Source organism: Euphorbia lathyris, chromosome 6, assembly GCF_963576675.1.
Source record: "Euphorbia lathyris chromosome 6, ddEupLath1.1, whole genome shotgun sequence".
NCBI lineage: Eukaryota > Viridiplantae > Streptophyta > Magnoliopsida > Malpighiales > Euphorbiaceae > Euphorbia > Euphorbia lathyris.
Window position 1 is genome coordinate 67,913,746 of NC_088915.1, and position 16,609 is coordinate 67,930,354.

General features: G+C 37.1%; 2 protein-coding genes across 2 annotated transcripts; both read right to left on the reverse strand.

Moving 5' to 3' along the window:
- Positions 1–2,757: 2,757 nt before the first annotated feature.
- LOC136231929 (uncharacterized) lies at positions 2,758–5,554 on the reverse strand. The gene is made up of 3 exons (XM_066020955.1): positions 5,381–5,554; positions 5,122–5,279; positions 2,758–3,449 (listed from the first exon to the last, which is right to left on the reverse strand). The coding sequence occupies exons 1-3, from the start codon at positions 5,453–5,455 to the stop codon at positions 3,368–3,370; spliced, it is 315 nt and encodes a 104-aa protein (XP_065877027.1). The 5' UTR covers positions 5,456–5,554; the 3' UTR covers positions 2,758–3,367.
- A 5,833-nt stretch (positions 5,555–11,387) lies between these two features.
- Positions 11,388–16,253, reverse strand: LOC136232585 (nonsense-mediated mRNA decay factor SMG7-like). Its single transcript, XM_066021813.1, has 6 exons — positions 16,027–16,253; positions 15,278–15,374; positions 14,569–15,174; positions 14,319–14,441; positions 14,022–14,227; positions 11,388–13,692 (listed from the first exon to the last, which is right to left on the reverse strand). Exons 2-6 carry the CDS (start codon positions 15,338–15,340, stop codon positions 11,622–11,624), a joined length of 3,069 nt encoding a protein of 1,022 aa, XP_065877885.1. The 5' UTR covers positions 15,341–15,374; positions 16,027–16,253; the 3' UTR covers positions 11,388–11,621.
- Positions 16,254–16,609: the final 356 nt, after the last annotated feature.

Here is a 16,609-nt window from a genome sequence, read left to right on the forward strand (position 1 = left end):
ATACTTGGTAATATTAGCCACTGTTTCTTAAATGTTTTTGCCTTCACTGATTTTTAAACATAAACAATGATTTCCCGTGGTCAATGCGGAATGGGGAATGTGAATATTGTTTTTGGAACATTTGTAAACGGGGGATGGGGATCCCCGTGGGGATGGGGATTCCCCACGGGACGGGGATGGGGATCAATTTGTCATCGTTTAGCTCGTGGGGATGGGGATTGTGAATCCCCGACTAGTGCAACACACATTCTGTATGCAGCTTACTTCTTTACAATCGAGTGATGAATTAACTACATTTTAAGCAAGTTTAGAAGGCTATCAGAATATTTTAAACAAATTAAAAGGGTCATGAGAACATTTTGAAAAATCAAAGAGGCACTCAAGCTTTTTAGACAAATTCAAATGTGAAATGATGTATTAAGTATTTTTTTTTTTAATGGTACTGTGGGCAAAAAGAGCGTATGCAGCCCAGCCCATTAATTTTCTACACAAAAATGGCTGGAAATAAGCCTGTATGGCGCAAATTACACTAATGGGGCTGTGGGCAAAAAGAGCGTATGGAGCCCAGCCCATTAAATTTCTACACAAAGATGGCTGGAAATAAGCCTATATGGCGCAAATTACACTAATTATCACTGAAATTTGAAATGTCTTTTACATATGACTAGGGATGGTAATGAGTACGCTATGCGATCCTAATAGAATTACTCATATCCTATATAAAAGGGTATGGGCTCAAAAAAATTACCCGTGACGGGTATAGAAATACCCTTAAGGTACCCGGTATCCGCTATATATTTGATTTTCATCCATTGATTTTTACCAATAAGCCAATTTATTTTTATTGATTAAGGTGGATTTAGATTTTTTGATTTGAAATATTTGTTAAATTTATAGATGAATTATTTATGGATAGTTTATTAAATTTATTTTTTGTTAAATTTGTAATATTTTTGTTTTGTGTATTAATCGTTAACGGATATGGGTACCCGTGGGTTAAATGAGATTGGTATGGAAATCATGAAGTATACACCTTAGGGTAATGAGACGGATATTGATAATGAAAAACTAAACAGGTAACTATCCGTAGGTACCCTACACGTTACCTTCCCAACATATGACACGACAAAAAATTTATTTACTTAATTTAACTTAAAACTATGCAACATGGAAATAAAAAAAAGAAGTAATTTTTATTTTTTATTGCTATCATGTTGGCGCACAGATAGTTACTACATAAATATCATGTTATGTTTTCAATGTAATTGTGATGTCACTATTTCAGTGGCTTTTTCTGTATAAATTAGTTCGGAATAACTTTATTGAAATAAAAAAAGAAGTTGAATCGTTTTATTGAAATAAAATAAAAGGGAAAGTATAAAAAATTGCATATGGTTTTCCCAATTTGCAAATTGATTCCTATAGTTTAAAAGTTTACAAATAGAGGTCTGTGGTATGTTTTATTTACAAAATAAAATATTACAATTACACATTTATGTTCTGATTATAACCAAATGTATTTTTATCTTAAAAAAATTATTCTTACATATTGATAAAACACAAACCATCAAAAAACAACTATCTAAATCGAACAATAAATAATATGATGGACATTTTACATTTTTTACTAATTTGACAGTTTATGGACTAAATTAATATTAAAATTCATTTTACAAAGTTGCAATTTAATTTTGGGTTTGTGTTTTGTCAATATATAAATGTAATTTCAAAAAAAAAAAAAGCTTTTAATTGTCATCAAAATTTAACAATGTAATTTCAAATACTTTGTTTTATAAAAAAAATATACCACATACCTTTATTTGCAAACTTTTAAACCACAGACCTGAGCAAACCACGAGTATTTTTTTTATACTTTGCCCTAAAATGAAAGCTTGTAACATTTTTAAACTCGACTTCAAATTTTAGCAACCATTGATGCAATTTATGCACCTATATTTCATTACTAACCAACGAAAACTCAAGACTCAATTTTTTTTTAAACACAAATATCCTCGTTGAGATCATCCTAACCGAAATTTAATCACAGTTAACACTTGTCAGATCGTCCTACGTACTCAACCCTTCAGTTTTGTCCACGACAAGTCAGGCCGGCTGTGGCGGAATTTTTCGAAATCTGCAAGTATCTCGACTGGCGCATTTGCTTTTCCTATGATCTGCTCGTTCGCATTCATCGCCGAGCTGAAGGCGGCCATTTTTGCAATTATAAAATGCTCTGAAATGGGATGCTCTAATTTGTGGATCAAAAGCGACTCCACTTATGTGGTTCATTTGCTTCGGACCCGTGCAAAGGAGGTCCCTTGGGCTTTGCGGGAAGACTGGCGGACTTGTCTAAATCTCTTAGCCAATATGAACGTCGTGGTTTCTCACATCTTCAGGGAAGATAACCAGGTGGCGAATGTCCTTGCCAACTTCAGTCGGATAAGCATGGGCCTGCATTGGTGGGATAAGCACCCCTCATTCTGCTCCTGCTTCTATTTTGATAACCTTAATGGCCGAGTCTTATACCGGTTTGCTTAGTATGTCTAGCTAGAGTTACTGTTCTTTTATTTTTTCTTTCATTCTTTGTATTCTTTGGCTCGGGTTTTGGCAGTTGCCGGGGGTGCCAGCCTGGCTGGGATGTCCGGCTTCTGCTGAATTCGCTGACAGCTTCTTAATAAAAAAAGTTAGAGCCTTATGGGGTCTTTGTTCTTCCTTATTTCCTTTTGGTCTTCCTCTTGTTTAAAGGTATCATCTGTATTGTTTAACACACTTAATAAAGTCATTAATCACTAAAGCTTATACATTTTAAGTAAATACTATAATCCCTACACTTTCCTTCCTTTACCAGCCTAGAAAAGAATCTCCCTGAAGAAAGCATCAGAAAAATCAGCCCTTTTTTGGCTCCCTCTAATGCAAGTAGCAATATGACCCAAATGGAGAAGCATAACACAGACTGCCAAGAACATGCAAATGGACAAGTTTGGCATCTTCTCATACATATATATCTATAAAAAAATCATGGCTGGAGCTATAAATAGATGATGTTACCAAACAATTGAAATCAAGGCAGAAGAAGAAGAAGACGATGAAGTTCTTGCTTCAGTTGCCATGTTGCTCGTGTTTCTGTTTCGTCAAGTCGAAAAAAGATAAACATAAGGAGAAGGAAGGGAAACATAACTGACTGAAGAGTATGATGAGCATGATGGCAGCCGCGGTTAACATTTCCTTCTCATTTGTAATTTGTCTATGGATGAATGTAGTGTATATTGTAACCGTGTTTCGTTCTTAAGGAAATGAAATAAGGTCTTGTAGCTCTTTCCTTCGCACCTCTGGCTGTAATGTTTAGAAATTTTAATGCTCTCTTTGCTTAATCTTTGTGATCATTTGGGACCAAGTTCATTTCTCTCATTTGATGTTCAACTGAAACCAGACCAATCTCAGAGAGAAACCTGCAATAGAAACTCAATAAGTTTAAGATTCCCATGTATATGAAGGATACTGTTTATGCCTATTCTTCTATCAAAATTCAAAATCAAAATATCAAATCCATCGAATTAATTGCTTTTATAGATTCACAATGAAATAAATAAAGTAAATTCTTGTTTTTTCTCTCTTCTTTTTGCCTAAGAAAAAAAGTGTTTGCCTTCATTCAGGCATATTTCATCATGTCCATGTCTAAATGCCCCAGTTTATGCCTCAGAAGTATGAACAGGACGGATCCAGGGGGAGGTAGGGGGCTTGAGCACCCACTGGTCGTTAAAACGTCAAAATTTCCATGGAAATTACCTACAGGGCTTTGATTTTTTATGTAAAAACACCTAAAAAATATCAATTTAGCACTCATAAACCACGAGAGACCACCACAGCACCCCCTGTAAGTGAATCCTGGATAGGCCAGTGAGCATAAAACAAACATAAGTCTTGCTTTCCCTTAGCTTGTAGGCAGAGCCCAACTTATTTTCAGATGAACTGCCATTTAATTACAAGGAATCAACTAATCACCATGAAAAAACTAGAGAAACCCCGGAAGGACTCTAACTTCTGATAATTAACAACATGTTATGCCAATTTCCAAGAAGGATCATTGAGTCCCTTATCCTTTCCCAAGTTCACAAAGTTATTTACTTCATACCCCTCCAAAACACTTCGGAATAGAACATACATCAATTTATGCATGCTCCTCTAGACCTAAGAGATTAAATACTAGCACCAAGACTCAAACTAATGCAATGGAAACTAGAAAGATATACTTAACCTAATGCTGAGATGAGATCCATTGATGAAAATTATTATCCCTACTAAGCATAAGCAACTTTATCATTTTATTACAGTGTGTCTACTCCTTGACTAGTTTTATAACTAAAAACCAAATGAGAGGATAGCTAAACCAATTCCACAGACCCTGCAAGGATCAGATTGCTAAGTGCCAAACTCCCAATAATTTAAGCAAATTGGGATGACACTAGGATCAACTATCCGTAAGTCGCAGTTCAGAATACTTCCCTTCTATGTTACACACAAACTGAAATGGACATCAGGAAACATTACTTCTAAAACATAGACTTAGAAACATAGCCGGGAAACAAAAATGGAAACGGAAACTAAACTAAAACAGACATGAAGTGTGAAAACGCTACTGAGGAGTTTCCGAGCAACATAGCTTCCCTTGATGCAATAGTAAAGTATGCCATCTATTGGTTACCAGGAAAAACAAGAAACAAGGATTTGGGATAGCATTCCGCCCCAGGAAGTAGTACAGTGGTATCAAGAAGCAGAAAAACAAAACGTGGTCAAGTTGCACCCTGTCCTAATGAGTAAACACCTTTAAAATTTACCAAATGCATCCCAAATTCAATCAATAAAATTTTACCTACAAAGCTGCTAGATTAGTATCAGATTACAAGCAGCGGATTATAGTTTTTTCAAAATCAAATTGGTGAGAAAAGAATTCTTAAAACTTGAACAACATAAACTATTAAAAATCACAACAACTCAAGTTAACCCAAAATTAAATTAAAAATTTCAAGCATCTCAATCAACAACACTAATCCAAGTCCAAATTTCAATTCCACAATTCAGTAGAAAAAAGAGAAAAATTTAGTAGAGAATGAATAAGTTTACCAGGTAAGAAGAAAGAAAAGGGATGCGGCGATTAGGACGAGAAATCCGACATGGATTATCAACCAAGAGTCGCTTGAGGAGAAGGCTAAGCCAAGCATAACAACAAGGCATACACCCAGCATCAGAAACGCCGATTTCAGTGTATTCCATGTAGGAGCCTGCAAATTGAAGACCAAGAAGATTAGGATTTTGTAGAAGAAAAAAGATGAATGGCGAAGAAGATGATAATAAAAAGAGAAGCTACAAAATCAGTACTAACATTAACACCAGGAGCTAGAGCTCCTAGTAAGACTGCATTAGCTGATGAAATATCTAATGGCTTATTGTTCTCCATTTATTTTATAAGAATCTTTCTCTGCTATGCTGAAGCTTAGATCTATCTGCGACTTCAATTGTAGATGAAGAGTGAAGACTCGCCTCTGTTTGGACAGGGGTTTTATAAGGCGTGGGTATGAGATTTAAGGGATAAGTTGCAAATATACCTAACGTTTATAGTAGTAATTTTACCCTCTAATGTCAATTTTACCTCTTAAAATTTTACCCCTAAAATTGACCGTCAATAGCAATTTTATCTCTAAGATTATCAAGTTGGGAAATAATTTATCAAACTGTCTTCTCCGTCATGAATTTTGTCATCTATACCTCACATATATGTTATTTTATCACTCATTAATAACAAATCATAAATATATGATTAGACGTGTCTGAAATTGAAACAATTTGCTAACGTTAGAGATAAAATTACTCTTGGTTGCCAACCTTTAAGGATAAAATTGTACAATTTTAACCGTTAAGGGTAAAATTGCTTTTGACCGTAAAAATTAGGAGTATTTTTATACCTTAGCCCAAACTTTAAACGTTTTAATTGAACAGGTTATATTATTTAGTGGATAAGTTACAAATTTAATACTAATAAACTCGGCTGATCCTAACATTTTATGATAAGCCGTTCTTAATAAAAAAAAATTGTTTTAAAATAGAAATTTAAGCCGATTTAGTTTTAAAATAGGGTTAAGATGCAAAAATACCCCTAACGTTTTGGATCAGGAGTAATTTTACCCCTAATGTCTAAAATGGTGCAATTTTGCCCCTAACGTTTGTAGCCAAGAGCAATTTTACCCTTAACATTGGTAATTTGGATCAATTTCAAACACTGTTATAAAAACACATATATTTTTGTTCATTATTTTACACCAATTGCATATCAATTCATTCTAAAAAAAAGATTTCATGTTTTTTTGTAATTTAATAATAGAATTGGAGATTAATATTTATAAATTCAGTGAATTTTTTGAATTTTTTTAGCTAAATTCGTACAAAACACGGTATATATATATATATATATATATTTTATTTTATTTTTTTTTTTTTCACATCCCAACATATGTTTATGATTTGTTACTGATAAAATTACGCACATGTGAAGTGTAGATGATAAGATTCATGACCGAGAATACATTTTGATGAATTATTTCTGAAATTGACCCAATTTATCAACGTTAGGGGTAAAATTGCACCATTTTAGACGTTAGGGGTAAAATTGCTCCTTACCCAAAACGTTAGGGGTATTTTTGCACCTTTACCCTTTAAAATATCATATTATTCTTTTGGACTTGAATAAATATTATAATTATATTTATGGGTGAAACCTACAAAATTAAAGTTTGTTCCCGTACTTTATAATTGAACATGTTTATGAACATTACAATCGAGCTTGTTTATCAACGTATAACCAGGGGCGAATCTAGGATTTCTCTCCCATGGGGGCAAACAACAACAACAACAAAGCCTTAGTCCCGAAATGATTCGGGGTCGGCTAACATGAACCATCATATAAAACCGTGAAAATCAAGTCGTGTCAGCGACACAGATTCGCTCCCTCCACTCCGTCCTATCCACTACCATATTTTTCTCAATTCCCAATAAACTCATATCACTCTCAATCACCCTCCTCCAAGTTTGCTTAGGTCTTCCCCTACCCCTCACCACTACATCCCTTTGCCACTCTTCGGTTCTCCTAACCGGCGCATCAAGCGCTCTACGTCTCACATGGCCAAACCACCTTAGTCGGTTTTCTCTCATTTTATTCTCAATAGATGTGACCCCTACTTTTGTCCTAATTATTTCATTACGCACCCGGTCCTTTCTCGTGTGACCACACATCCATCTCAACATACGCATCTCCGCCACCGACATCTTATGGATGTGGCAGTGTTTCACTGCCCAACACTCCGTACCATATAACAATGCTGGTCTAATTGCCGTCCGGTAGAATTTTCCCTTCAATCTATTAGGCATGCCGGGATCACAAAGGAAACTCGTAGCACTCTTCCACTTCGACCAACCAGCTTTAATCCTATGAGCAACATCTCCATCCGTTTGGATAATAGATCCTAAATACCGGAAGCAATCCGAGGCCTGAACAACTCTCCCATCCAGGGTGATTGTCCCTGCCTCCCTACTCCTACGGCCGCTAAACTTACACTCCAAATATTCTGTCTTACTTCGACTCAACTTAAAGCCTCTAGATTCTAGAGTTTGCCTCCATAGTTCCAACTTCATCTCCACTCCTTCTTTCGTCTCATCAACCAACACAATATCATCTGCAAACAGCATGCACCATGGTATACCATCTTGAAGTGAACTTGTTAGTTCATCCATAACGATGGCAAAAAGAAATGGGCTTAGTGCGGAACCTTGATGCACTCCAATCGTAATAGGAAACTCTTCAGTCTTCCCAACACTAGTACGTACACTCGTGCATACTCCCCCATACATGTCCTTTATGATGTCAATATATTTCCGTGAAATGCCTTTCCTTATCAAGGCCCACCAAAGTACTTCCCTTGGTACCTTATCATATGCTTTCTCCAAGTCAATGAAAACCATATGCAAGTCTTTCTTCTTATTTCGATAGTGCTCCATTAATTGTCTCATTAGATGGATGGCTTCCATAGTTGATCTTCCCGGCATAAAGCCAAACTGGTTTTCCGAGATCTTCACCGTCCTCCTTAGCCTTTGTTCAATCACTCGCTCCCAAAGTTTCATAGTGTGACTCATTAATTTGATTCCCCGATAGTTGGCACAATCTTGGACATCGTCTTTGTTCTTATACAAAGGGATTAAGGTACTTTTCCTCCATTCTGATGGCATCTTATTGTTTCTCCAAATTTTGTTGAAGAACGTCGTCAACCATTCGATTCCTCTTTCTCCCAAACATCTCCAAATCTCAATAGGGATGCCATCAGGTCCTACTGCTTTCTTCAACTTCATCTTACTTAATGCCATTTTGACTTCACCCTTTTGAATTCTCCGCAGGCATTCATGATTTATCATATCGCGATGGATACTTATATCTCCAACATCTTGTTGGCGATCTCCATTAAATAAGTCATCAAAATAGGACCTCCATCGTTCCTTGATATCCTTATCTCCAACTAGGACTTTCTGGTCCACATCCTTCACACATTTAACTTTTCCGAGATCTCGCGTCTTCCTATCTCTCATCCGAGCAATTCTATATATGTCTCTTTCCCCTTCTTTCGTATCCAATCTTGTATACAGATCCCGATTCACCTTTGCTCTAGCATCTCGTATGACCTTCTTTACTTCCCTTTTAGCCTCTTTGTATTTTTCGTAGTTCTCGTCACTCCTACATTTCCCCAATAGTTTATAGGATTCTCTCTTACTCTTTACTGCTTGTCGTACTTCTTCTGTCCACCAAGATGTGTCCTTACCCGGTGGCATGCTACCTTTAGATTCCCCTAGAACTTCCTTCGCTACTTCCCTTATACTATGCTCCATCTTATTCCATATCGAATCTATATCTGAATCCATATTGCAAGTCCAAATATCTTTTTTGGTCATCTCATCCACAAATTTTTTTTGATTCTCCCCTTGCAATTTCCACCACTTAATCTTAGTCTCTACTTGAGGTGTTTGTTTTCTTATACATTTCCTACTTCGAAAATCTAGCACCACTACTCTATGTTGGGTTGTCGTACTCTCACCAGGGATCACCTTACAATCAATATAACTCTTTCTCCAAGCACTCCTTACTAAGAAAAAGTCAATTTGGCTCGCATTACCGCCACTCCGATAAGTCACTAAGTGGGATGTTCTCTTCATAAACCATGTGTTCATGATACTCAAGTCATAGGCTGATGCGAATTCCAAAATATCATTTCCTGCTTCATTCTTATCTCCAAAACCATACCCTCCATGAACACTCTCAAACCCATCTCGCCTAGAACTCACGTGTCCATTGAGATCACCCCCTAGTACCATTTTTTCATCCCTAGGAACCTGTTGCACCACTTCCTCTAAGTCATCCCAAAAAGCTTGTCTTATAGACACATCTAATCCTATTTGTGGCGCATATGCACTAATGACATTCACAACCTCATCCCTTATCACTAGCTTAACACTCATAATTCTATCGCTCTTCCTAGACACCGCTACTACCTCATCAATATACTCCCTATCAATAAGAATACCTACTCCATTTCTACCCTTATCCTTTCCTGAGTACCAAAGCTTATAACCCCAAGGAGCTATCTCTCTAGCCTTGGCTCCAACCCACTTGGTTTCTTGTAAGCATAATATATTTATTCTCCTCCTCTTCATAACATCTACAATTTCAGCTAATCTTCCTGTCAAAGAACCTATGTTCCATGTCCCAAAGCGTAACCTACTACCCTTACCCCTACCCCTACCATTACCGTGGACTAGCTTATTTACCCGCAACCCTTGCATATTTGACACCACCCCCGGGTCCTGGGGTGGCGCGCCGCTTCGGGGCGACGACCTAGCAACCCTTGCACATTTATCACTACACCCGGGTCTAGGAAGTGCAGCGCGTCGCTGAGTAGGGAACGCCCCAACGGTATTTATATTATGGTTCATGTCATAAGATGTGGCTAAGTTTTACGCTGGCCGCCACAAACCTACCGCAACCCTCCTCCTTTGTCCGGGCTTGAGACCGGCTGTAAAGGCCACCAAGTGACCCTCACAGGCGGAGTTGGGGGCAAACAATACAACTAAAATAATTTTTATCCAAAAAATAATAATTATAGAAAACTAGAGATCAAAGCTCAAGTTCAAGTAAAATAGTAGCAGACATATAAAATCAAAATTCAAGTAGGAGCAAAAAAAAACAAAGTAGAGAGGCAAAGATCGGACATGAAGTGTCGGACCAACAATCCAACTACGGAGGGATTGGCTGTCGATTTTGATTTAATCTTAGTTAGGATTAGAGATTTCAATTTAGGCTTAAAAAGAAAGAGGAATTGAGGAAGAAGAACTAAAGAGAGTAAGAGAGACCGATGGTTTGTTTTAGGACCTATTTAGTTTTACATTTAAATATTTACTTTTTATTTTTTTTATTTTTGTTGTGAACAAAACAACGTAGTTCTAAACAGAATTAAAAAAATAAAAAGAAAATTTAAAATTTAAAATCATTCTTAATCCTCAATTATAGAACCAGTAAACCCTAAACCTACATTGATGAAGGGGGCAAAGCTCTAAAATTTCAAAATTAATACCTAAGTTTTTAAAAAAAATACAAATGTCAGTGGGGCAACTGCCCCCAGTGCCCCATACTGGATTCCCCTGCGTATAGCCGAGCTTGCTTGCGAACTTTTAAGCCGAGTTTTGTCGTGGTCAAACTCAATTTGGTTAAAAATCGAGCCTCAAAAAATCGTGTTCAAACTCAGTACGTTTATAATTTGAACCGAACATGGTCGAACTTTTATCGAACTAAACGACAAACCTTTCATGAGCGGCTCGATTCATTTACAGCCTTAAAAGTTAAGCAAGTGAGAAACTACCTATTTTTTACAATCAATGATCTACCGTTACAAACACTACATGATTGTGTCACAAAATATGGCAATAGACAAAACCTTCATTGTATATTATTGTTGTGGTACAAACAAACCCTTCCAAATCTGATTGTGTCACTTCCATACTTCATCACATCACATGTCTCCCTCTTAAAATAAAAGATTCCTAAAGCATTTTTTTCACATTTCTGATATCATTTGTTGACTGTTGGCATTTGGGAAAGGAAGTTTTACTCCAAGCATATGTGAAGACCCAAAAGCAGTGGCAAAGGAAGCCCGCGGGTGCACCGGCCGTTTACCGACCGACCACCTTAAAACAGGTTCATATGGCCTCTAACCCAGAAAGAGAGTTTGGGGGTGCACAATCCAAATGAGTAGACAAATTTAACTACCAAATTACTAAACTATATATAAATAGATGCTTTTAACTAGTCATAAATGCTTGCAACTCATGATATAAATTTCCACAACTAATAATTTACATGATTAACAGAGCATAAATGTACTACAGATTTTGTTTTGTAAAACTCTTACCTCCATCTTATACTTTGTTATACAATGTATGCAGTTATCTAATCAACATTCAAAGCCTACTGATCATTATTATGTCCAGCAATGGAGAATCTTCATCTTTGATTATGTTTCGCCTAAAATGTATCAACTTCCCGTGTAGGCAGGACCTTGGAAAGTTGGATCTTGCTGGAGGAGCCATTCTTTCTCCTTGAGATATTGCAGAAGTGGCTCTGGCTCATTCACTGCACCACACCCGTAAGGGCTTGGTCTTTGATACCCATGATACAGCTTCTCCCTTCTCTGTTCAACATTGCCATTTCCGTAAACAGGAGGAAAACCCGGAATCAAAAGTGGGTATTCCTCGTAAACCAAGGGACTCGCGGCCAGTGGAGCTCCAAATTGATCAAAAAGACCAGACCTTGACATGTCATGGCCATACAAGTTACCAGTGTTCACAGCACCGTACGAATGCTCTGGCCATACATGACTAGGAATCCGATCAAGGTTCTGAGTTTCCCTGTATTGACGAAGCCATTCAGAAGATGTCAGACGTCGTGTTGGTGGATAACCATCAGTAAAATTTGTAATACCAAGACCATAATCAATTGGCTGATGAGAAACTGTCCAATTTGCATACCCACCCGCTTGTGATGCATCAAAGACATTGTTTGTTATGTTGGTGTTTCCTGAGCCATTGTAGTTGGAGAAGGTAGATTGATTTCCGTTAAACCAAACAGCGTCATCAGGCAGGAATGGAGCAGAAGGCATCGGAGCTGTATAAGCATGATGTGTGTCGTGGGTGATCACTGATTCATGCCCCGAAGTCACGACAGAGTTTGCAGCAACACTTATAGAGAGATCATTCAGCAATGCAGTTGATATTTCTTCTATAGGCGGCATGCCATGTTTATACACATCTCGTCTACCTTTCACGATTTTGTCAATGCTCAAACTTCCTCTACTAAGCACCCATGCATTCAATGAAGGCGGTCCAGCGGACGCATTAGTGTTGAAAGAGAAAGGCCCAGAAGAAACAGAGGCTTCGGAATATGGTTCTTCTGTGTCATCCTTCACAAGAGGCTCCTGCTTCTGGAACTGTTGGTTGCGTCTGAAATTAGTCATATCGGACTGAAATGATGAAGCATCACCCTGTGCCTGGTTTTGTGCTATTAACAGTGAAGTTGCGCGTCTCAAGCATTCATCAGCTGTTACTGCATGGTCCGCAGTATCTTCGTGAGTCGATTCACCATTAGCCTTCATAGCATTATAAAGTGGTGCTGAATTGTATCTGGTAAGTGGCTTGAAGAGAATGACTTCTTCTTCCTCAACTACAACAGGTTTGCTCGTCGCTCGAGAATTACTTGCCTCAATCTTCTCAGATTCTTCAATCATTTTGTGAACATGCTGACCAGAATCTTTCACTTCCAAAACAGTAATACGAGGCTCGGCCCCTTCAGTTTCCTTCCCTCGTAAAAAATTATTGGCCTCCGCTGTGTAAAATTTTCTTTCAGATTTATCATAGCGGATCCATTTGTTATTACTATTTGCTCTGTCAGCAATCTTGATGGCAGCATTAACAATGCGGTGTGCACGGCACTCAGCTCCGCTTTCATAATTGTCAGCATGCTCCCAATGAATTGAAAAATCTAAGCACAAATGAGAACAAGCTAAAGGTGCAAACCCCCTCAACTCGTAATCTTCCCAAAGAGCTATGCTACCTGAGGGCTTGGCTTCACTCTTATTAATATCAAATCGCGTTAGAAGTTCGAGAAAAGCACCGAAAAAGTAGAGCATAGCTTTTGTACTTTTTTCATTTGATCCATATGTTTCTGCTTCGTCAAGAATGCTCACTAACCACTCCGAAAAGACAAGTAATGCAGGTAAAAGAGGGCAAAAGCTGAGAAATTTTGCCTTCAAACATCTATCGACGAGGCGTCCCATGAAAATGAATGCAGCAGTTAGTGCCTCTTGTGTCAACTCAAACTGCTGTCCGTCATTCTCGTTCTTCGAACCTCTTCGTTCTGGGCAGTTTATTAGATCCTCAATCACAAAGATGAATATAGAGACAACTTGCAGAGTTCGAAAAGGACCACTTCGAGCTGAATCAACTTGCTTATAAGACTCCATTGCAGCTTTTAATTTTTCATCATCTAGTGCCATCAACATGTCAAGCTCTTTTATAGTACATGCAAAAGTAGACGGGAAATCCTCCAAACTGTCTCGCAAAAAAAAAAAAAAAAAACACATAACAAATGCTATATATCAAGTATAACTTTTATCAAAAGATTTTAGAAGTAGAATTTGCAAAAATATGAATGCACAAGAGGTAGTTCTCTGAGAACATTATATCTGGTCTTGATCCCTGATACTGACAAAAAGTTGCTAATCTAGCTGGAATTTGACAAAAGGGAAATAAACCGAAATCATAGATAGCATAGGACTAATTCTAGGCATTTTACAGATAACAGAAATTGTTAAACAAAGTTGCATAAGAAACTCTAGAATGAAATAGATTGCACAAGAAAAATGTACTTCAAGTAGTACCTAGATTTCATGAAGAAGAAGCTCATTGTTCTAATGAGAAGAGGCCATAAAGTAGTTTCTCTTGAGCCATTTTGTTCAGCTTGCACCATCTTGCAATTTGACAGATCATTTCTCGATTGAGAGTTCGCCCCAGTTGCACTTTCAGAAGGATTTAAGAAATCAAAGCAGGCTTCACTAGAAAGGAATTGCAAACTCGATGACCGGTTCTGCAAGATCACAAGCAATTCATAAGCCTAAAAGAACAAAATAAGTCTATGGGATAATATTTAAGTGACTGGAACCAAAAATGCAACTTACTCTTTCAAATAATAACATCAGGTTATTCCGAGCATCAGGAAACGGCTCTCGAACAGCCAAACTTCTTATACAGTGATACAAAGCTAGGAATTCATCACCAACATATGTTGCTAAAACTGCCAACTACAGCAAAATATTTGGCTGTAAATACATATAAGAAAAATCATGATAATAACTACTCCAAGGCATAAAACTCTTCAGGTTCAACAAGTTCCTAAGAAAAAGTACATAACTTGGCGTCCAAATATACCTGATTTTGGGGGTTTCCGCTCTGTGGCCAGATTTTTGTTGCTTCTAAATAATGTGTGACTGCAACTGACCAGTTTTGGTTCTGGACATCTGATTTTTCACATTGTTCTGTATATCTAGCCAGATCGCCAAGACAAACCAGAAAACGATGACACAGAAATTGAAGCTTCTGCATTGTCTTCGCTTCAACAGAAACAGAATTTTCACCCCTTTTACAGAAAGAAAAGTCTTCAGAGAATCCATAATACCTTTTGATCTTTATGATCAGATTCTGATAATACTTAATTGCTTCTGACAAAAATGACTTGTACCCTTTAACATGAATATCATTACTTCTTTGGGTAGCAACCACACTTTCTGATGCCACAAACTTCGTACCCTCTTCGTTAACAGGAATTTTCTTTATCCTCTTACGAAATTCATCAATATGTCTATAGTGAACCTTCCACAAAGAATATTCAATGTCTTGAAGTTCTACCAATTCATGACCATTCAGGATGATTTTCTCATAACTAGAACAAACTTTTCGGTACAACGGTTGAACGTCGGAATGCAATATCCCTTTAGTAAGAATCAATGCCCATAGCTGTTTCTCTACATTAGCAACCTAAAAACACCACATTTTCCAGAATCAAACAACAAACTTGAAAGGATAAGAAATTCTACTGTAAAGTGTGAAGCATTAGAGCCAAAAAAATGCAGAACTTCACCTCGATGAGAATTCTCGATTTTTCCTTCTGGTCTTTGAGGGGAGGAAGTGAATTAACATCCATGATTTAAGATGGAAACCTCTCTGGCTGGTATTTACTGGATAGAAAAAGGTGAACAGTTGTCATTTGGGCGCAGTAAGCATAAAAAATTCACTTTAAAAGATCTAATTTCAACTATATTCACAATTGAACTGATACAGATTTAGACATCTTATAAAGGAATCCATCAAATTTCCAGAGAATTTCAGCATATTAAACCCAATTTCCAGAACTACCAGAAGAAAACAAGAATCAAATGAACTCAAGTGAAAATTCAAACTTACAAACAGGATCACTGCAAATCAACTTCAATTAGAAGCTATTTTACCCTACAATGATAAAACCCACCTAGAAGATGATCACCATCTTCACCAAGTAAAATTGTTCAATTTCTCTTGAGCAGTAGACTAGAAGTAATCAATTAATTAAAACAAAAAAAAACAAGAGCATTTTTAATCACTTAAACATATATGGAATATCCAACAAGCAAACCACAAGTAAATAACAGTAAAACCCCCAAACAAGATACCCCAAAAAAAGATAAAAATAATATATATAGAAATATAAAATTGAGCTGAGAAAACAACAGCAACAGCAAACCCACATGAAATTAAGAAGCATGGGCATCCGAAACAGAAGAGTTAATGGAGTATTTCAGGATGATATGGAGATAAAAAAAAAAGAAAGGAAATGGAGAAAGAAAAAGAAACCTGAAGAGAATAAAGAGTCGAGAACCATGAAAGTCAAAGGTGGGGACTTGAAGTTGCAGAGAGTGTTAGATGGAATTCTGAGAGCGAATTCACAGAGAAGAAGTTGAAAGCAGAGAGAAGGGGGAAAAACACACAGAGAGAGAGAGAGAGAGAGAGAGGGACTAGTCAGGGTTGAAGAAAGAATGCGGGGATTGGAAGAAGCACGAAGTTTAGCCACTTGCACTGCTCTGTTTCTGAAACAGACAAACTATATTGTTGCTCATTATTATTATTATTATATTATATTATATTATATTACACAATTTATCATAATACACGTGGACTAATCATCGAGCCAAATGTACCAGTTAAAATGAGGTTTCAAAGTCACGCATATCCTTACTTATATTTGGCGATTTACACAATCATAGATACTACGGTTACAACCTTTTTCTAGTTGATAACAAGTCATCACCATTGATCTGACTACTACGTGAAATTTTGTTCACGTTTAAGTCACATAACCGGATTCTCGTATAAATACAAGTTACATGGTACACTAAAAAGTACTCTATTCATCTTTATCGTTCAGTTAAGCTTTTCT

Coding starts and splice junctions, on each gene's coding strand:
- LOC136231929 (XM_066020955.1), bottom strand. CDS start 5,455: ATGGAGAACAATAAGCCATTAGATATTTCATCAGCTAATGCAGTCTTA. Junction 5,280..5,380: donor CTCTAGCTCCTGGTGTTAAT/GTTAGTACTGAT, acceptor TTCAATTTGCAG/GCTCCTACATGGAATACACT. Junction 3,450..5,121: donor CTTTTCTTTCTTCTTACCTG/GTAAACTTATTC, acceptor TTTCTATTGCAG/GTTTCTCTCTGAGATTGGTC.
- LOC136232585 (XM_066021813.1), bottom strand. CDS start 15,340: ATGGATGTTAATTCACTTCCTCCCCTCAAAGACCAGAAGGAAAAATCG. Junction 15,175..15,277: donor AATCGAGAATTCTCATCGAG/GTGAAGTTCTGC, acceptor TGGTGTTTTTAG/GTTGCTAATGTAGAGAAACA. Junction 14,228..14,318: donor TGATGTTATTATTTGAAAGA/GTAAGTTGCATT, acceptor GTGATCTTGCAG/AACCGGTCATCGAGTTTGCA.